The sequence below is a fragment of the Hyla sarda genome, chromosome 1, assembly GCF_029499605.1.
Source record: "Hyla sarda isolate aHylSar1 chromosome 1, aHylSar1.hap1, whole genome shotgun sequence".
Taxonomy (NCBI): Eukaryota; Metazoa; Chordata; class Amphibia; order Anura; family Hylidae; genus Hyla; species Hyla sarda.
Window position 1 is genome coordinate 463642395 of NC_079189.1, and position 22913 is coordinate 463665307.

General features: G+C 42.4%; 1 protein-coding gene across 1 annotated transcript in view; it reads right to left on the reverse strand.

Moving 5' to 3' along the window:
* Positions 1-14790: 14790 nt before the first annotated feature.
* The window catches only part of VPS37B (VPS37B subunit of ESCRT-I), a 27810-nt gene continuing 19687 nt past the window's right edge, over positions 14791-22913 (reverse strand). Inside the window, exons 3-4 of the mRNA XM_056535470.1 lie at positions 21291-21373; positions 14791-17819 (exon numbers count right to left, since the gene is read on the reverse strand). Of these exons, the coding sequence (XP_056391445.1) occupies positions 17322-17819; positions 21291-21373 (581 nt within the window). The 3' untranslated portion in view covers positions 14791-17321. The remainder of the gene's footprint in view (positions 17820-21290; positions 21374-22913) is intronic.

The window sequence follows — 22913 nt, forward strand, 5'->3', positions numbered from 1 at the left end:
TTATCAGTCTTAAGCTGTAGTCTTTTCATACTTTTGTCCTTCTCAGGCTGAATGTGTTTTCAGTTTTGTATCTTTGTAAATGTGAAATAAGCAATAAAACTCTGACTCAATCGTGTACAGATTGTATTTTTCTCCCTTCATTATGTAGAATAAATAAATGACATGCATGGCTTACAATGTGGAACTGTAATGCAAAACTAGTTTGTTTTAAACGGGCTGGTTCTGAATTCCTTTTTGGTGTATCATGACGTTGCTGTTGACAAAATCATTTCAATAATTTGTAGCCATTTATATTTAATATCCAAGATTGTTAAGATACTCTGTAGTAGAGCAATTATGGAAACTTCCAGAGCGATAATCTAGCATTTCCTGCATTGAGTAGGGGTTGGTTTACTCTGAATTACCTACTATACAAGCTACTCCATGCAGTCTTGCATGCTTTGTGTTGTGCATTAAGTGATTGTTCATGCTTAGAGCTTCCAAGTATGGACATTAGACGACATGACTGCAGAATGCAGCATTAACCCCCTTAAGGACGCAGGACGTAAATGTACGTCCTGGTGCGGTGGTACTTGACGCACCAGGACGTACATTTACGTCCTGTGCATAACCGCGGGCATCGGAGCGATGCCCGTGTCATGCGCGGCTGATCCCGGCTGCTGATCGCAGCCAGGGACCCGCCGGCAATGGCCGACGCCCGCGATCTCGCGGGCGTCCGCCATTAACCCCTCAGGTGCCGGGATCAATACAGATCCCGGCATCTGCGGCAGTACGCGATTTCAATGAATGATCGCATCGCCCCGATCGGGATCCGATCATTCAGAACGCCGCACGCATGTCCCCTCACCTTCCTCCTTCCAGCTCCCGGCGTCTCCTGCTCTGGTCTGAGATCGAGCAGACCAGAGCAGAAGATCACCGAAAACACTGATCTGTTCTATGTCCTATACATAGAACAGATCAGTATTAGCAATCATGGTATTGCTATGAATAGTCCCCTATGGGGACTATTCAAGTGTAAAAAAAAATGTAAAAGTAAAAAAAAAGTGAAAAATCCCCTCCCCCAATAAAAAAGTAAAACGTCCGTTTTTTCCTATTTTACCCCCAAAAAGCCTAAAAAGTTTATTTAATAGACATATTTGGTATCGCTGCGTGCGTAAATGTCCAAACTATTAAAATAAAATGTTAATGATCCCGTACGGTGAACGTTAAAAAAAAGTCCAAAATTGCTACTTTTTTAATACATTTTAAGTTTTTTATATGCAAATGTGGTATAAAAAAAAGTACAGATCATGGCGCAAAAAATGAGCCCTCATACCGCCGCTTATACGGAAAAATAAAAAAAAGTTAGAGGTCATCAAAATAAAGGGATTATAAACGTACTAATTTGGTTAAAAAGTTTTATTGTTGCGCTTAAAAAAAAAATTACAAAGTATGTAATAATGGGTATCATTTTAATCGTATTGACCCTCAGAATAAAGAACACGTCATTTTTACCGTAAATTGTACGGCGTGAAAACGAATCCTTCCAAAATTAGCAAAATTGCGTTTTTTTCTTTTTAATTTCCCCACAAAAATAGTGTTTTTGGTTGCGCCATACATTTTATGATATGATGAGTTATGTCATTACAAAGGACAACTGGTCGCGCAAAAAACAAGCCCTCATACTAGTCTGTGGATGAAAATATAAGAGTTATGATTTTTAGAAGGCGAGGAGGAAAAAATGAAAACGTAAAAATTGTCTTTAAGGCCAAAATGGGTCTGAGTCCATTAATCAATGGATCAAGTTTCTTTGGATAATTTACATTGTGATTCCGTATTAAAATGGGAAAGTACAAGTTTTCGAAGTAATTTCGAGTGAGGCACTTAGACTAGTTGGGGCCAGGATTTCAGAAACTAACAATGTTGTGGCGTTTTTCCTTTTCAGCATTGTCCAGCCGAGCAAATGCAGCTGAAATAAAACACTGACATATCAGCTAATGTGCCCAAATGCACTCATGGTTCCTTAACCAGTACAAGTGCCATTGCCATCTAAGCTGTCTTTGCTTTTGTAGTCCAAGAGAAACAGAAAGACGACTCCAGTGGGCAAAAGATTGTAAAAATGAGCTTACTGAGCACTGGAAAAACATTGCCTGGTTAGGTGAATCCAGATTTCTGTTGCAACTTTGATGCAGGAATCAGGTTTTTGTGCAAGCAGCATGAATCCCTTCTAGCTGGTGAATGTGGTGTTTTCTTGGCACACCTGGGTTCACTAATACCTCTGTAAATGGATATTTGGACAGTAGGGCTTATGGACAAGTTCTGAAGAAACTGTTCTGCCATAGGGTAATGTACTACGCCACAAGAGTCATAGTCATATAGGGGGACATTTATCATGTTTGCTTATGTATTCCTTTATTTAGTTTTTTTTTTTCTTACGATTTCTTTGCTTATGTGCAACTTATTTATCAACTGCTTTCATCCTGTTGATAGATTTCTTTCACGTAAGCAATTATTTCATTTTTTTTGCTTTGGTAGTGGCTTATTCTGCTCCATTTCTGAGCTGGAGTAAATTTAGTAGGTTTTTTATGCGATGAGACTTTTTTTTTTTTTTGCGACTTTCGCTCTTGATAAATCTCTGACCACTGCAAGTCAAAAATCACTTTTTGCTCTGGTAAGCAAGATTTTTATTTTTTTGCTTAGGGCACTGCACAATCAAAAAGTCACACAAAAAATAGTCGCACATGCGACTTTTTTGTGACAATTTTAAGCAAAAAAAGAAACCTATTAAATGCTTTGATAAATGTCCTCCATAGTCATTAATTGGTTCCAGATTTCAGCCAAAGGATGCACGTCATGCTGATTATATCAGGGTGTCTAATAAAGTGGGCATCCAGGGGGACATATATCAAGCTGTGCCAGGGGTGCAAATCCTCCAAAAGTTTAAAATTTTTGCACAGAAATGCCAATGTTTGCTCAAATCACCATTTTTGACAAAAACATTTTTTCGACAATTTGTACCTTTATGCCAAGAGGCTGGAAAGGGGTTTGGCTTCATATGGAGGGGTGCTGATGTGTTTTGTATGCAGTACAGTTATCCCTCAAGTTATAATGGTTGTTCTGGAACCAATTAATATTGTATGTTGAGACCATAACTCTATGGAAACCTATTAATTGGTTCTAAAGCCCCAAAATGTCATCCAAAAATTATCTACTTATATTTGTTTAATCCTCACTTTTTCCTAATACAGATAAAGCAAGTCCTTACATAAAAAAAAGTAATAAAGAGCTGCTGGAAGCTGTAAATCACTGTACATGTAGAGGACAGGAGCTTCTTCAGGGACAGTACACACATTGTCCTAAAAAGTAAAATGGACCCGCCCTTAGGGTATGTTCACACTACGGATTATGAACGGAATCTCTGTTCGCAGAATTCCACGAGCGGAGATTCCATTCTGGTGGCCGCTGCAATACTTCGGCGGTAGCACTGCGCCGTCACCATTGATGGCTATGCAGTGTTCGCAGACTTCCGTGCAAAGAAGGAACATGTTCACACTGCAGAATTTCAATTTTAAATTGTTCCGAGCAAAGAAAGAACGAGTCTTGCGAAAGACCCATTCACACTGATGTTTATGTTCACAGCACGTAATTCCGTTCGTGGAATTCCGCAGGAATTACGTAGTGTGAACATACCCTTAATCAGTGTCCAAAGGAGCAGCTAACCCTGGCACAGGTAAGGAGTAGTACAAAACATGTAGTAGCTCCCTGTACTGAAGGGGGCGCTACCAGCCAGTCAGTGCATGCACTTCAATTAGAATGGGCATTCACTGGTAAAACACCTGTATTACTGGTCGGTTCTTCCAGCCATTGACACGCTTTGAAGATCTGGACTGTCCGTAGCATTGTATGTTGAGTCTGGTTTTCAAGTTACAATGGTCCAGAAAAGATCATTGTATGTTGAAATTATTGTATGTTGAGGCCATAATAAATTGCCATAACTTACCAAGGGTGAGGCATTCTGCTTTTTGGACTACAGGGAAAAAAAATTCCTCAGGAAGCACACAATGTGAGCTGCAAAGCAGTGACTTTAGAAGGGGAAATGGAACCAGCTGCTTCTAGCACTTTCTTCTGCAGAAGTGACATGCAGTCTCTAGTCTCTAGTGTCTGATGGAGGTCAACGGAGATGACCACAGTTGCTTTACAGATTTAGTCTAGAGAGATTTTAAGATCTGAAAACTTACAACAGAGTTATCTTGGGCAACATGCATGTATATGGTTCCATATGGGAAACCGTATACGGTTTTTACTTTGCACATGCGCATTTGCATCCTAAAGTCCCCACCAGAGACCCCTCCCATTAAAATTGACATTTTCAAAAACGTATGGGTTTTTTAAATAAAAATGGACGGAACTGTATGCACTTTTAAAAACCGTATACGGTTTAAAAACACATACGGTTTAGGGCTGGTTCACATCACGTTTTCACCCATACGGGATCACATACGGCAGGGGGGAGCTAAAACCTCTCACTCCCGTATGCCTTTCTATGCGCCCCCGAATGTAATTAATTTCAATGAGCTGGCTGGAGTGAAACGTTTGGTCGGTTTATTTTTGCGCTGTATGCGCTTTTACAACCGGACCTAAAACTGTGGTCAACCAGTTTTAGATCCAGGGAAAAAGTGCATACAGCACAAAAATAAACCGACCGAACGTTTCACTCCAGAGCCGGCTCATTGAAAGGAATTACATTCGGGAGCGCATAGAAAGGCAGACGGGAGTGAGAGGTTTTAGCTCCCCCCTGCCGTATGTGATCCCGTATGGGAGAAAACGTGATGTGAACCCAGACTTTTTCCCATACTGTTCCATCTGTTTTTTGGCTATACGGTTTTCTTTAGAATAACTGATTGAAAACACTATGGCAAAAATGTGGTGTGAACCCAGCCTTAGCCTTTATTCATCCAGTTTGCTTGTGCTTAGACCTGGTCTCAGTAAATCTAGAAGATAAAGCTTATGAGAGGAGTCTACACCATCTTCCTGATAAAATGCAGCGGGAAGAAAGACATATTGCTTGAATGACAGGCTGGATTCCACTTTGGGATGCTCTAAATTTGTGTCTGGCAAAAAAAGGAACTTAAAAGCTTGGACTACTTTTTCATGATTGTATAGGCTTGTCAAAATTGCATATATTTAACAAAAAAAAATAAAAAAAATACGACAGAGTAACACAGTTAGCTGCTTTTTACCTTTCTTCACAATTCAACAGAAGGAACCATACTAAGTGGTCTACTGAAGTGCAATAAAAAAAAAAATGTAGCACATTTTTATATATCACATGCCATGCCACCATTTAATAAATTGGCACTTGTATATGTTACCACCACACAAATGGAAGGGGTTTAAAAATCAACTACACCCCATGAAAATCCTTTTGGGACCATTTAACAAAAAAAAAAATTTTTTTTTAATTTTGAATCTTTTCTCTGTTTAGAGTGCTTGCAGGGCTGAGTCTCCTTCAGAAGAGCAGCAGCAGATGTTGAGACTTTTTACATATTTTCTCCAGCCTTATTGGATATCTTAGGGAAACACAATTAGTATGAAAAGTAGTTGCCACTTATTATTCTTCAAGAAGCATGAACACCTTTATCCATGCAGAGGCATGCTGCCTGGCAAGCTTGGTAACTACACTTAATATCCTGACTAGAGATGAGTGAACTTAGTGATTCGATTCGTCACAAACTTCTTGGCTCGGCAGTTGCTGACTTTAGCCTGCATAAATGAGTTCAGCTGTCAGTTGCTCCAGTGGGCTGGAGACTCTCTCCTAGAATTGTATCCACCTTTTCCAGCCCATTGGAACACCTGAAAGCTGAACTAATTTATGCAGGAAAAGTCATCAACTGCCAAGCTGAGAAGTTTGTGACTAATTGAATTACTGTAACTTCGCTCATCTCTAATCCTGACTGTAGTATACCTTTCTTGATGTCACAGCCCTGCTAAGACACTAGAGTCTGCTACACAGCTCTTCCCATAGACCAGGGTTCTCAAACTGGTGGCCCTCCAGGAATTGCAAAACGTCAACTCCCAGCATGCCCAGACAGCCATTTGCTGCAGCTGTAGAGAATGCTGTGAGTTTAAGTTTTGCAACATCTGCAGGGCTGCCAGTTTGAGACGCCTTCCATAGACCATGCAGGGAATGTAGAAAAGGTGACCTTAGCAGCTTTAAATGGCATGTGTATGTCTCTGGCCAGGAAAAACATCTTCCAGATATGACATACTGAGTTCTATAGCTTTTAGCAGGCTCCTGTGGAAGGTGTAGTAGTGTGTGGCATGCCATACACTGACCAGTATGGAAGTAAAAGGTAACATAAGTAAGCGGGAGGCGATGAGGGAGGAGTCTGAGCTGGGGGATCGTTGTGCTGACCTGGAGAGGACTTACATCACTGATCCGACCAATGACAATAAAACTGTATGGCTGCAGGTGGGGCGACAGTACTTACATTGTCTGCAGGAGAAAGCGGCTCGTAAGCTTTTCTTTACCCAACAAAAGGCCTTTGAGATGGGAAATCAGTCCAGTAGATTGCTGGCCCACCTTATTCACCAGAATTCCCAGTCTCCGACAGTTCTACAGGTCCGTTCGGTGGATGGGACTGTGTTGACCACTACTTCCCAGATCTCTGACAGATTTGTCTCCTTCTAGGAGTAGGCGGCTTATCTGGACGACATCATATTCCCTCGACTGTCCGCTGTCAGCGCTTCCTCTCTGGAGTCGGAGTTAACTGTGGAGGAATTGGAAGATGCCTTGAGTGCCCTGGCGAGAGGTAAGTCGCCGGGCCCTGATGGCATTTCAGTGGAGGTTTACCAGCGATACAAGGAGCAGCTGGCTCCGGTATTGCTGGCCATGTATAATTATGCTTTTGCCTCTGATGTGTTGTCCGAGTCCTTTTATGATGTTACTATAGTAGTTATTTTGAAGCCGGATAAGGACCCCTTAGAATGTTCCTCATACAGACCCATTTCCCTCCTCAATTTAGATTATAAGTTGCTCGCTAAAATACTTTCCCTTAGGCTGAATCGCGTTATTTTGGAAATCATTCATGCAGATCAGTCAGGCTTTATGCCTGGGAGATCCACATCTGATAACATCAGGAGGGTCCAGACACTCACCCGGATAGGTGCCACGGGGGGGGAGGGATTGGGCGCTGGCCTCTTTTAGATACTGCTAAAGCATTCGACTCCGTTGAGTGGTCTTTCCTGCTGGAAACCCTCCGGAGATTTGGCTTCGGACCTAACTTTATAAAATGGATTTCTCTTTTATATAGATGCCCGAGGGCACGTATGTCCATCAACGGTGCTCTTTCTCCTTATTTTTTCCCTGGGCAGGGGCACGCGACAGGGCTGCCCTATCGCTCCCCTTTTATTTGCTATTGCTATTGAACCTTTGGCCCTCCGGATCCGTCAACATCCAGGGTACGCTGGTATATGCATTGGCTCGAGGGAGGATAGGGTAGGCCTGTATGCTGACGACATGATCTTATTCATGTCTGATCTTGCGTGCACTCTGGCTTTGGGGATTGGCCTCATTGACAGCTTTGGGGTCTATTCAGGTCTTAGGATCAACTGGAGCAAGTCAGTGTATATGCCCATCAGAGATTCTCAGGTAGGGACCTGCTTACATGGCCTGCGGGTCGTAGATCAGTTCAAATATTTAGGCATCAACATCAATAGGCGGTTTGGGGAGGATCACCAGACGAACATTCTACCTCTTCTACCCTATGTCCGCACCAAATTTTGGACCTGGGCTGCCTTCCCCCTTTCTGTGGCGGGCCGAATTAATCTCATCAAAATGGTGATTCTCCCCAAGTGTCTTTACCTATTAGAGCACGCTTCGGCCATAGTACCAGTCTCCTTTTTTAAGCAGCTGCATTCTCTCTTTCCCCCGTTTATATGGGGCTGTAATAGATCCAAGCTAAAACTGACGACATTGCAAAGACCTAGAACTCAGGGAGGTATGTCACTTCCCGACCTACAGTTATATTACATGGCTGGCCAGCTCAGGTATCTTAGACACTGGGTCTCTTGCAGCCCCTCTCCAATAGTGAGCATCACCTTGCCCATAGTTTACACCTCTCTCACTTATGGCCCGTCTTGGAGGGTAGGACTGGTTTGGGGGGCCCTTGGCTTCCTTTGCATAGACTGGCCCTGAAACTCTGGGCCTATGCTAAACGTCTATTTGTCTTTACGGACAACATATTGGATCGACAACTGTGGCATGATCCTACGTTGCCACACTTCTCTGACCAACTGGAGCCACACTTTTGGAGGTCCTATGGTGTGATCTCCATTAGTGATGTATATGATGGTAGTGCCTTCCGGGACTTCCAGTACTTCATCGATGTTAAGTCTGTCCCCAGGCAATCATTTTACCGATACCTCCAGCTCAGACACGCCTTCCAAGTACAATTCCCTAGGTCTAGTGCTCCATTCTCCCATTTCCCGGTTATTGGGGTTTTCACCACTCAGGGGCCTCGGGGCCTTATATCGGCTCTATATACTGCACTTTTGAATGCTAAGTTGGGGGGGGGGGAGCAGTTATCGGTTGAGGCGCGCTGGAAGAGCTGTGTAGCTGACATGACCGATGAGGAGTGGGATGATGCCCTCTCCTCACATCTCTGTCTCACCTTCTATTAACAACCGACTGATTCAGCTGTACATGTTCCACCAGTCGTATCTTACCCCGATACGCTTGACTAAAATGGGTAGGCGTCCTGACTCCTCTTGTCACGGTTGTGGGAACCCCGACTCTGACTTTATGCACATGATGTGGTCCTGCCATTATATAGCATCGTTCTGGTCCGAGGTGATACAGTTTCTCAATACCTAAACTCGGCGCCCGGTGCCGCTCCTCCCGAGGCACTGCCTTCTGGGTCTTTTTGATGAGGAACTGTGGACACCAGCTGAGATTATCTTCCTCAGGGAAGTTCTTTTCCTTGCACGCAAGGCTATAGCATTGCGTTGGATGGACCCTAGGACTCTCACAGTTGCTGGTTTGAAAACCCTTGTGAACACCTCAGTGAACTATGAGTATCTGGTTTATAAGCATCGTAAGAACCCTGCCAAATTCTATAAAATATGGGCGACCTGGTGTGCCTCCCCCCATGCCCAATACACGGTCTCCAGGTTCTTGGCTGCAAGAGACCTCCTTTTATCAGTCTTCTCCCCTGGCTACTTGATTCCTCTTTTCTCGTCTGACCTAAGCTGATACTTCCCCCCCCCCCCCCCCCCTTCTTCGTCTCCCTCTCTCCTTTCCCTTCTTTCCTCTTATTTTCTCTTTTTCTTCTCTCCCATCTCCCCCTTCCCCCTGACCTGGACGGATGTGTGGTTTCTGTGTTTGTAGTGTCTTGTCTTTGTGTTTGTCTTTGTTTCCCTTTCCGTAGTTCCTGCGTTCCCACCATATGGTGGTTGGTTTCAATGTTTTCTGTGTTTTAGTTTGGTTCATTGCTGATGTATCTGCTCGTGTCATGCTGATGATTGACCCTCCTTTTTCCGGCATGGTGTCGGATGATATCTGAATGTCTCACCACAAGCTTTTGATCTTCTCCTTCTGTATTTATTGTGTTGAGCACTTACATTGCAATAAAAACAGTTTAAAAAAAAAAAAAAAAAAAAGGTAACATAAGTGCCCACAATTAGCACCAAAACTTACTCCAGACATGAGGTGACCCAGAATACTCTAACAGTAGAGGGACAGTTATCAATATTTGCCTTAAGAGTTAGCGCAAACTGAATGGAGGATCCCATCTCTTCTCCTTTTCTCCCTTGACCTCTTCTTTAACGAATTGAAGGAGAAAAGGAATATAGTACCAGTACCCTACCCACAGTTTAATATCCTTCCCCTGAAGTGGGGTTGGGGATTTGACAGTTCGTATGAGTTGTTGTTTTAGATATGCATGGACTGCTGAGCTAAGGGTGGTCTGGACTGTATCTTTTCTAAGTCAGCACCTCCCCCCCATTTTTGCACCCATTGTTGTAGATCCTGAAATTCAGCTACAGTCCTGCGCGACTCTTACCTTCTGTTTGCTATCTGTTTATGAAAATTCTTGAAAATAAAGAATTGAAAAAAAACTGAATTGAGGACATTGTCTGTGGCACATTGGAGAAATTTATCATTGTGTAAATCAAGTTATTCCCTCAATTTTTTTTTTTAATAAGAGCAACACACATTTTACATAATTAACTGTCATCCAGGCTGGTTTAAGAGTACACAAACATTTTGGAGGGAGGTCATGCAGTTCCTTAGTAATTACCTAGATTTCCCAGGCAGGCCAGGGAGTGAATATTGAGGAGTCAGGGGAGCTTGGCTAGCCTAATCCAATTGCAGAACATAATGGAATTCAGTGTTGACTTGGCCACCAAATTTCCCAGATCTCTGTAGTAGCATGTGCTACTTACTCAAAGTTTAACTCCAATCCTCAAGTGACCCCCCCCCCCCCCCGGTGGCATAATTACCTGAGTCGGGTCCGCGCTGCTGCAGGCCTCCGGCGTGCGTCCCCGGCGTCATTGCTATGCGCTGAACGGCGCCGTGCATAGCAACGACGCTGGGGACGCACGACGGAGGCCTGCAGCAGCGCGGACCCGACTCGGGTAATTATGCCACCGGGTATGGGAGGGGGCAGCGGCGCCGGCAATGGGTGCCGCTGCTCCTTCTCTCCCCCTGGCTGTCGGCACCGCTTCTCTCCCCCTGGCTATCGGAGCCGGCACCGATAGTCGGGGACAGAACGGGCAGCGGCGCCGATAACCAGGGGGTGAGAAGGGCCGACAGCAGCGCTCTAGACCACAGGAAAGGCAGGGGGAGAGAGGCGGGCAGCGACGGCCTCTCTCCCCCTGCCTTTCCTGGGGATGTATCGGGGTATACACGCGCGCACACGCACCCTCATTTTACCATGGATATTTGGGTAAAAAACTTTCTTACCCAAATATCCTTGGTAAAATGAGGGTGCGTGTTATAGGCCGGTGCGTGGTATACCCCGATAAATACGGTACATTGTAAAATGCTTCCTAAAAGGATTTTAAGCCTTAAACCCAAAAGGTTACACACAGGTACCTGACACAGCTAGCACTTGAGATCCTAATAATTGCAGGTGGGACCCAGATTCCCTCTTAAGGGTGCTCTTATACCAGCCACAGCTAGGAGAATAATTCTGAGACTGTAGTAATCAAAGGAAATCTGTCTGTCTTTTTAGAGCAGGTGACACTGATGACAACAGTACTTCTTACCTGGTCCCGTTCAGTGGTCCAGTTCTCCCACCGTACCTATACGCCCTCAGCCCACTCCCTTTCCATAAGGCAGGGTCACTCCGTGACCGTGCGTCATAGCAGGTCAGGCCCAGCCTCTAACAACGGCTGGAACCCGTGGCTAATAGCGCGTGGCACTGATCATGGTGCAGCACGCTATTAACCCTTTAGACGCGGCATTCAAAGTTGAACACCACATCTAAAGTGAAAGTAAAGCACTGCCGGTTAGCTCAGGGGGCAATGAAATCGCGGCATCCAGAACAGCTGTAAAGACAGCAGGAGGGTCCCTACCTTTCTCCTCGCTGTCCGATCGCCGAATGACTGCTCAGTGCCTGAGATCCAGGCATTAGCAGTCAAGCGGCAGAATCATTGATCACTGGTTTCTCATAGGAAACTTGATCAATGTAAAAGATCAGTCTGTGCAGTGTTCTAGCCCCATATGGGGGCTATAACATTGCAAAAAAAAAAAAAAGTGAAGATCATTTAACCCCTTCCCTAATAAAAGTTTGAATCACTCCTTTTCCCCCCCATTAAAAAATAAATAAAAATTAACATGTGGTATTGCCGCGTGCAGAAATGTCCGAATTACAAAAATATATCATTAATTAAACCGCAGGGTCAATGATGTACGTGCTAAAAAATTCCAAAGTCCAAAATAGCGTATTGAATAAAAAGTGATCAAAAAGTCCGATCAATACATAAATGGTACAGATAAAAACTTCAGATCCTCATACCACCCCATACGCAGAACAAAAAAAAGTTATAGGGGTCAGAAGATGACAATTTTAAACGTATTAATTTTCCTGCATGTAGTTTTTTTCCAGAAGTACGACAAAATCAAACCTATATAAGTAGGGTATCATTTTAATCGTATGGACCTACAGAATAAAGATAAGGTGTCATTTTTACCGAAAAATGTATTACGTAGAAACAGAAGCCCCAAAAAACAACAAAATGGCATTTTCTTTTCAATTTTGTCGCACAATTATTTTGTTTTCTATTTCACTGTAGATTTTTGGGTAAAATTACTGTCATTACAAAGTAGAATTGGTGGTGCAAAAAATAAGCCATCATATGTATTTTTAGCTTCAAAATTGAAAGGGTTATGATTTTTAAAAGGTGAGGAGGAAAAAAAACGAAAGTGCAGAAACTGGTAAACCCTCCGTGCCCAAGGGGTTAAAGTTGTTTTTTAGTGGTAAATTTTATATAACTACATTTATTATGTTTTTTTCTTCTCTTCAAAGACCTGAATTTTGCAGATACAGTCAGGTCCATAAATATTGGTACAGTGACACAATTCTAACATTTTATGCTCTATACACCACCACTAGAGATGAGCGAACTTACAGTAAATTAGTCACAAACTTCTCGGCTCGGCAGTTGATGACTTATCCTGCATAAATTAGTTCAGCTTTCAGGTGCTCCGGTGGGCTGGAAAAGGTGGATACAGTCCTAGGAAAGAGTCTCCAGCGCACCGGAGCACCTGAAAGCTGAACTCATTTATGCAGGATAAGTCATCAACTGCCGAGCCAAGAAGTTCGTGACAAATCGAATTTACTGTAAGTTCGCTCATCTCTAACCACCACAATGGATTTGAAATGAACAAGATGCGCTTTAACTGCAGACTGTCAGCTTTAATTTGAGGGCATTTACATCCAAATCAGGTGAACAGTGTAGGAATTACAACAGTTTGCATATGTGCCTCCCACTTGTTAAGGGACCAAAAGTAATGGGACAGGATAATCAAACTCTCACTTTTTAATACTTTGTTGGAACGCATAGACATCACCAGACATTGCTGGGTTTCATCCCTGGTGATGCTCTTCCAGGCCTCTACTGCAACTGCCTTCAGTTCCTGCTTGTTCTTGGGGCATTTTCCCTTCGGTTTTGTCTTCAGCAAGTGAAATGCATGCCCAATCGGATTCAGGTCAGGTGATTGACTTGGCCATTGTATAACATTCCACTTCTTTCCCTCTTTGGTTGCTTTTGCAGTATGCTTTGGGTCATTGTCCATCTGCACTGTGAAGCGTTGTCCAATGAGTTCTGAAGAATTTTGCTGAATATGAGCAGATAATATTGCCCAAAACACTTCAGAATTCATCCTGCTGCTTTTGTCAGCAGTCACATCATCAATAAATACAAGAAAAGCTGTTCCCTTGGCCTCCATACATGCCCACACCATGACACTACCACCACCATGCTTCACTGATGAGGTGGTATGCTTAGGATCACGTTCCTCCTTCTCCATACTCTTCTCTTCCCATCACTCTGGTATAAGTTGATCTTGGTCTCATCTGTCCATAGGATGTTGTTGTTCCAGAACTGTGAAGGTTTTTTTAGATGTCGTTTGGCGAACTCTAATCTGGCCTTCCTGTTTTTGAGGCTAAGCAATGGTTTCCATCTTGTGGTGAACCCTCTGTATTCTCTCTGGTGAAGTCTTCTCTTGATTGTTGACTTTGACACACATACACCTACCTCCTGGAGTGTGTTCTTCATCTGGCCAACTGTTGTGAGGAGGGTTTTCTTCACCTGGAAAATAATTCTTCAGTCATCCACCAGTTGTTTTCCTTGGTCTTCCAGGTCTTTTGGTGTTGCTGAGCTCAACGGTGCGTTCCTCCTTTTTAAGAATGTTCCAAACAGTTGTTTTGGCTCACTGATTTATTTTTTTATTTTTTTTAGCCTAAGGGTATGTTCACACTACGGAATTCCCCGCGGAATTCCACAGTGTGAACTTAACATTAGTGTGAATGGGTCTCCGCGAGACCCGTTCACACTGCGGACAATTCCACCACTGAAATTGTTCCGCGTAAAGAAAGAACATGTTCATTCTTTGCGCGGAAGTCCGTGAGCACTGCATAACAGTCAATGGTGACGGCACAGTGCCGCACGGTCCTTCCGCCGGCTGCCAGTCTGAATCTCCGCTCGCTGAATTCAGCGAGCGGAGATTCCGTTCACACTCTGTAGTGTGAACATACCCTAATGATGGCTTGTTTCACTGATAGTGACAGCTCTTTGGATCTCATCTTGAGAGTTGACAGCAACAGATTCCAAATGCAAATAGAACACTTGAACTCTGGACCTTTTATCTGCTCATTGTAATTGGGATAATGAGGGAATAACACATGCCTGGCCATGGAACAGCTAAGAAGCCAATTGTCCCATTATTTTTGGTCCCTTAACAGGTGGGAGGCACATATGCAAATGGTTGTAATTCCTACACAGTTCACTTGATTTGGATGTAAATGCCCTCAAATTAAAGCTTACAGTCTGCAGTTAAAGCACATCTTGAATGTTTCATTTCAAATCCCTTGTGGTGGTGTATAGAGCCAAAAATGTTAGAATTATGTCGATGTCTCTATTTATGGACCTGACTGTAAATCTTATTTGGAATTTTGATGGCGACTGCATAGGCCAAATATGTGGATTGATCCATGGTAGGTTATAAGAGACAGTGGTCACTAGTGTTATGTGAAAAATACATTATTCAAAGAAATGTATCACAAGCAGCTTCAGGAATGTAAAATCAAATCTAGAGTTTGTAATTTATTGAAAATATCCAGGTAATTTAACAACTGCAGTTATTAGTTAACATAAACCTTTACATTACATTTTACACTATAAAACATGTACTAGTGTCTGCATGGAGGGAACAGAGTATCTGAATAAAGCATCTAACTCGATCAGACTCCTGGTTTAGACACCACAAACCCTTTTGGTCTTCAATGCAGAAGTGGTGTAATGGAAGGGTCAAATGCTTCTGGCTACAATGTGGGTGGACTTCAGTGGCTTCTATAGAATAGGTTTGAATATTATTTGCATTACAGTATTGTCTGTTTTTTTTCTATATACACAGTAAGATCTTTAATGAGCCATGAAATACAAATATATAAAGCCATGAATGGATATTATGACAACAGGTTGTAAATAAGAGCATCTTGGTGCTGTATAGACCACATCACAGGTAAAGATACAAACCGCCAACGATACCCTGTACAAATAAAATGTTAGAGTGTAATGGACAGGATACAGACAATGAATTTTGAAAGCAGTTGTGCTCCAACAGTAGTGCAATGTGACACCAACCCTGTTCACACTGGTTCTAGAAATGCTTAAAACATATGGCTTTACCCTACCTTAAAATGTAACCCTTCCTTTTCCACAGCACTTGTAGATTCACCATATAATCAAAAGGTTTGAATCTACAGGGTTTCTTATCTTGTACGGATCCTCGGTCTGTACTCCACAGCTGCAATCACAAATCTGCATGTTAAAGGGGTACTCCCACCCTAGACATCTTATCCCCTATCCATAGACTTGCATTGAGGGGATGGGCGTGACATCATACGGGGGCGGAGTCCTGACGTCACGGACTTCCGTTCCCGTAGTCGCGACTCAGACCCTCCAGCGCTTCCGGACAAAAAAAAAAAAAACAGGTGGGTGCCGCATGCAATACTGCGGGGGACCCCAGCGGCGGGACCCCTGAGATCAGACATCTTATCCACTATCCTTTGGATAGGGGATAAGATGTCTAGGGTGGGAGTACCCCTTTAAAGGAGCTGCAATCGTACAGCTCATTTTGCCTTTTTAAAGTCTGTGATTTGCATTGTGCGATATAATGTACAAACAAAAGTGAAATGGAGCACAGGGCATTGCAGCCTTAAGGTATTATTAACCAGCAGAATCAAGACTGCAGTTTTGACTTATGCACTCAGTTCCTGCCTGTATTACGAGTAATTTATTTACTCAACTTTATGGTGTTTGCATCCAGACAAATTGTAAAATTATGTTCAAAAAGTGAACCTATTCTTTATATCTACTTGGCTGCCAATAAAAAGTGACTATAAAACACTAGCTTAGCATATCAAGAATGACCACTGGCAGTAAATGGCCATGCCCTTGACAATTTGCATAAATAAAACAGCAGTTTCCATTTACCTCTTCCTAAACTTCATTATGGCTAGGGCTACAAGGCATCTCTTCGATCGCTGCTAGAATTGAATGTGGTCAAGTTGTCATCCAGCAGGTCTGCATTTCTGCCATATCACAGCCACAACACAATAACATTCACATCATCTGTGATTTTACAGCATGACATTGTGATCACAATTATGCCCAGCCAACGTCACCATGTCGCCCTAGCCTTAAGGTAGAAAGTGAAGAAAATTCTATTCCATCATGTAAGGACGACAGCTGCAGATCATGCAACTGAACTTTTAGAATAAATGCAGCACTTCCTAGCAATCCTAGCCAAGCAATGTGCAGATCAGATAAGAGTCCAGGAGTAAGCAGTTAGTCTAAGGCACATCAAAGCCACGTGCATAAGTTACAAAATGCATCGCTGTCAGACCAAAAAATAAAAAATTTGCATCCACGCAATCTGCATTTAGTCTACACATTACAGATTTAGTAACATTCTAATCCCTGAATGATCCTATTAATGTCCTAGGTATTTTACGGTAACATTACTATGATCTTTTGTTCTTTTATTAAGTTATTGTTAGACACATTGAAAATCGGGTACAAGATATGCAGTGCAAACCTCACTGTTCAGCTTTCTGCACAGGCTTCTTCTTAGGTCACAGAGAACCTGAGGATTTTTGGCAATGGATCAATGCATTTTTTCTTGATCTCTCTCATACACTGGAACTTGATTTTAAATGTTACCAATGGCTGTGACACAAGTGAACTGTTCATTCCAATGCAGCATTCACAAGTATAATTCAACATGGATAAAAAGCAACACAGTGGCACAGGAAGTAGAAATCCTCTCCATGATGTTATCGCTGTTCTGGCTGCACATTTGGTTTTCAACCTAAACCTACAAAATCTCTCTCCAACCACCCAGAACACAAAAAAGGAGTTTACAAGCCAAATAGTCTATCATTGTCCTGAACAGAGACAGTACCAGTGGCCAGTTATTTTTAAGAACAGTAGTCCTGTGGCTTGCTGTATATGTAAATATGTATACATTTCATACATATCCAGCGCACAGAACAAGAGATTAGTGTAAAGTTGGGAGCACCAATGTTTGACTGAGGAAAACTCATGCTGTATCACTACAAAATGAAGCCAGGGTTTGGTGGCAGCCGTTGAGGTGGTCTTTGAGGAACAGCTGGGGGATACTGAGGTGTGTATGGTGGGTAGCCATGCTGAGGCATCTGACCTTGATGCTGATATCCTATCCGTGAGGGAATAGGAGGGCAAGGAGAAGCTGCGTATGGGAGCCCAGGCTGAGCCTGTTGTGCAGCCATTGCAAAAGGAGTTGGATACATTCCAGCTTGCGCAGGAGGCGGTGGTGGAACAGCTCTTCTAGGCATGACTGCAGGTGGAGTATTGAAAGCAGCTGGATATGACAATGGAGGGGCCTGGACGGGTTCAGGTGGTCTTGATTGTGGCTGCATAGAAACCTGGGGGAGTCTCTGTCCTTTCAACACCATCTCTTGAAGTTTCTCAATTTTCACACGCCGTAAATGTGCTAATTTGCGCTTTGCTAAATACTCGTCAACAAAGGAATCCATCTGGATACCGCCATCAAGAAAGCTTTCAGCCATATTCTGTGAAAACAACAAAATCCAATGTATAAGTGTAAAGCTTTAACAGTAATCTGAAAACACAAACTAGGGATGTCCCGATACCATTTTTTTTTTTTTAAACCGAATACGAGTACCAATACTTTATTGGAGGAAAGGCTTTTTTATATTTTAAAAAAAAGATTTTATTTATAAGGGGGGGGAATTCAAACTTTTATTAGGAAAGCGGTTAATTCACATTTATTTATTTTTAGTTTTTTTCCCCCCAATTTTTTTTTTTGTCCCCATAGGGCACTATTACATGCAATCTGTAGGTTGCATACACTGATCAATGATATGCCATAGCATTGAGTGTTATTAGCGCTCCTTTACTACTGCCTGCCATGGATGGCAGCAGTAAAGGACAGCACGGAGCACAGTGAGGGCCGTCCTTACTGTTGATTGGGATACCAAAATGTCACAGCGGTGATCCCAATCAGCATCCCTGAGCTAACTGGCAGTTAACTTCAGGACTTTTAGATGCAGCGAACAACTTTGATGGCAGCGTCTATAGAGTTAATGCCGGACATCACCACGATTGGTGATGTTTGGCATTAGTCACAGGTCCTGACTATGACTCACGCTCAGCTGCTGGGCGCACTGCATAGTTCGGCACCTCCATGATACCTGCTGTAACGCAAACAAATAACTCTATATTATGTGTATACAGAAGTTATGCCAAAGTTCCCACCTATATAGCATCAGCAAATTCTCCAAGTCTACTGTAGGAGACAAATCTGTCTCCTCAGTCTACATATGATGTACATGGTACATAGTCACGGGATACACACTAGGCCAATTCAATACATGCCATAGATTAACTTTTCAACATATCTCGGCCTCCCGCAGTTTTCATGCTCATTGTTGTTGTAAAAAGGCATAGCAAGTTGGCAGAAAGTGGTCTAAATATGTATTTACATATGTCTACAATGACCAGAATCACAGGCCTGTGACAGCTGACAATTTGGTCCCCTCTTAGCAATACCACTATAGTACTGCAGGCGCTCTGCTCCTCCCTTCACAATAAGAACAGAAAACCATTGCTATGTGCTCTGCAATGAACAGAAGATCACTATAGAAAAATGTGTCAGCTCACCCACTTATAGATAGTGTCCAAATCCAAGGAAAAAGCTGGCCAACAAGGTGCTAGGGCAGTGGTCCCCAAACTGTGGCCCTCCAGATGTTGCAAAACTACAATTCCCAGCATGCCTGGGCAGCCGTTGGCTGTCCGGGCATGCTGGGAGTTGTAATTTTGCAACATCTGGAGGGCCACAGTTTGGGGACCACTGTGCTAGGGCATTGCAGCCGGTTTACAAGTCAATGGCCCTCATTTACTAAGAAAATCGGGTTGTAATTCTATCTTGCTTTCTTACCCGACTGCTTTTTTCTCCTGTATTTATTATTATGTTGCATCCTGTTTGTCGCACGTGGGTTTTGTAGGTTTTGGTTTCCAACTCCTCTGAGCTGTCGGGAAAAAATCCACAACAATTCAACAAATTCGGGTTGGAAACCTTAATAAATACGTGGGAAAGCTCAGAAATGTCGGGTTACGCCCCTTTTTCGGGTTTGGGAGAATCCACATCGGGTCCGTCGGGAAAAAATGTCGCATAGTGTCGCAGACTGGCGCACGATGTCTGCGACATGGCGCAGACAAAGATGCGACAAAAAAAAAACCTCCAAAAGAGGTCGGGTTTAGAATAGTAAATGAGGGCCAATGTTGTGAAGAAGATATCCCAAAGGGAGGATCCCAGCACTTCCAATCCAACGCTCAGAAAAATTGTTTAAAACATATCCGCTTAATTTATACATGTTAAAACTATATAGAGGTGCCATAAAAAAAAAAAAAAAAATCTGAAGCTTCTTGGTAGACTCTACGGAAACGTCAGATTTTTTTTTCTATTTTTATGGCCCCTCTATATATTTTTAACATGTATAAATTAAGCAGATATGTTTTAAACAATTTTTCTGAGCCTTGGATATCCCTTTGGGATATCTTCTTTAGAAGATCACTATGCAGAGATGTGGCTGTGGGGAGAGTGACTGATCATATGTATCCTGTGTACTCTGCTATTCACCAGGGGGCACAATACTATGCAAGTAACTGAAAACATCACTGGATCAATTTATAACAGAATGGAAATGGCAAAACTTTTTTTTTTTTTTTTTTTATATATACGGTATCTATACACGAAATACGACACATAATGGTGGGAAAACCCACAAACAAGGGAGTCTAATTTAGCCAATACTGGTGGGGGGGAAAAAAGCTAGTATTGCTGAAAAGAGGATGTTACTGTAATGAATGCCACCTTTAGAATGTCATCCATGATGATAACTCATTGCATTAAGTGCAGCACGTGGCTAAAGGTTGTATTGGAACAATGTGATCATCTGAACATATTCACTTCAGAGAGCTAGAATCCAGTCAGATTCCAGTTAATCCAGTCTTGTGCTGCAGTAGTCATAGGATTGTCATTGCACCCTTTATGGTGTTCAAACCCATGGTGACACTTGCCATATATATATAGCAGTAGTGTCTTCACTAGTAACATTTTTAACACACTCCACATAAAAAAGCCAACCCTTATACAGCTGTAAGCAGACAAATCGTTATTTAAGTGAACTTGTCGATAGGATTTTTGCAGTGATCCACTTTATAGGGAAGCACTATCTGCAAAATTATCTTATAAAGCAGAAAAAAGTATGCCGACATATACCAGCCAAACAAAAGCCAAAAAGCCACCCTAACTTCCATCAGGTAAAGACAGCCCTAGGAATATTCGTGCTCTGATAGATACCGTGACAGCCTTGCCAAATTGGTCATATACTAAGGTAAGTGTCTCCGAGAAAACAAAGGGGCGCTCCCTAGTGTAGTAGTTCTAGGATATGAAATGGATATGCGATTGCCCACCACCAGCCCACCCGCAGGAAACCCAGCCAGGACAACATAAAATTATATTTGTGGACCTGATGAAGGCGCAAGAGTGCGCCGAAACACGTTGTCCTGTTTTACATTTGACGTCCTTTTCTTTCAATAAAAGTTAGTCCTGCATAAGTGCTGGGTCACATTGCTGTTTTATTTCATCATCTTCGTCACACAGTAGGGGGCTCTCACAAGAAACCTCATCTTTTTGTACTCTTTACATTACTTAATAAGGACAGGACAGCATTGTATATTAATAAAGCCTACCCAGTAAATTCATTCTCTCTCCCCTCCTTTCTTTGAATCTGTCTATAAATTCTCTTTACTACATTTACTCTGATATTTCGTCATCTGACTAGACCTATGTTCTTGTGTTTGACTGCAAATTATTTGGATAAAGAAAAACATTAAAATAGTAAAAAAAAAAAAAAAAAAAAAAACATGTTACAAAATAAAAATTTGACAAGCCTGACAGTAGTGTGAACACAGTGTAAATGCAAATATTCCTCATAAAATTGGACGAGAGAAGTTACCTCCGTCTCCTCTTCGATCTTGGCTCCTTCAGTCTGTAGAAGTGCTAATAATGTTTCCAGTGATGCATTAACAGACTGTTGATCTGGAACAAATTATAGTACAAATATAAAAGAATATCAAGGAAAAAAACAAAAAAAACATTACTAAAAAGGTAAGCTACATTTTAAAGGGTTACTCCAGTCTAGAGCATTGTTCACCTAGATACTAGACAGTCCATAAATGCTATATACCAGTGTTTAACAAGCAGGGTGCCTCCAGCTGTTGCAAAACCACAACTCCCAGCATGCCCGGACAGCCAAAGGCTGTCCGGGCATGCTGGGAGTTGTAGTTTTGCAACAGCTGGAGGCACCCTGGTTGGTAAACAATGTGCTAGACACTTCACTGCTACTTCAGTCAAACCCCTCCTCACTGCAGTCCTGCAGCTGGGAGAGAACAGGTGACTGGGGGTTCCTCTTTCAGTGACTATACCCCTCCAATCTAGAATTTCTTTAGTTAGGTTAAAAAGAGGTACTCCGGTGGAAAAAAAAAAAATTTTTTAAATCAACTGGTGCTACAAAGTTAAAACAGATTTTTAAATTACTTTGATTTAAAAATCATAATCCTTCCAGTACTTATCAGCTGTTTTATACTCCACAGGAAGTTGTATTTCTTTCTGGAATTATTTTCTGTCTGACCACAGTGCTCTCTGCTGACACCTCTGTCCATGTCAGGAAATGTCCAGAGCAGGATAGGTTTGCCATGGGGATTTGCTTGTATTCTGGACAGTTCCCGACATGGACAAAGATGTCAGCAGAGAGCACTGTGGTCAGACAGAAAAGAATTCCAGAAAGAAATACAACTTCCTCTGTAGTATACAGCAGCTGATAAGTACTGGAAGGATTATAATTTTTAAATAGAAGTAATTTACTAATCTGTTTAACTGTTTGGCACCAGTTGATGTAAAAAAAAAATAAAAAATAAAAAAACATTTCCACCAGAGTACCCCTTCAAAAAAGGCTTTAGACTGAAATACCTCCTAAAGCTATGTTTACACGGCAACATTTCCTAGTGGAATTTGCTGGAAAATTCAATCGAATGGGAATTCCTCTGTCCCATTCACTTGGCAGAATCTGAAAACATTGAACATTGTCTTTTACAGAATTCTGGGTGGAATCCCACTGAACCCAATGGGGCTTTAAATTTCAGCACACAGAAATTTTGCCAAAATGCAGCTCAAATTCTCAATTCCACAAAACTGCAAAACTTCTGCAGCAACTTTTGCAGAATGGAATTTGGTAGAATAGCAGTATTTCCGCCGTGTGATCATCATCTTAGGGTTTGTTTACACGAGTGGATTAGCTAGCAAAATCAGTGTGTTTCTCGCTGCGAGTTTAAATGTAAGCGTCCGTGCAGTTTTTTCTGGCAGAGGAATCTTCTGCGGAAAAATAGCGCAGACCCCATTGAAGTCTGTTTCAGCAGATTTTGCTGCCCATTGACTTCAGTGGGTAGTAAAATCTGCAGCAGAAAATATGCATGTGTGAACTGACCCTTATGGTACGTTCACATGGGCAGGTTTACAGAGAGTTTCCGCCATGTCAGAATCAATGTAATCTGCTGCAGATTTTCTACTGTGGAGATTCCGT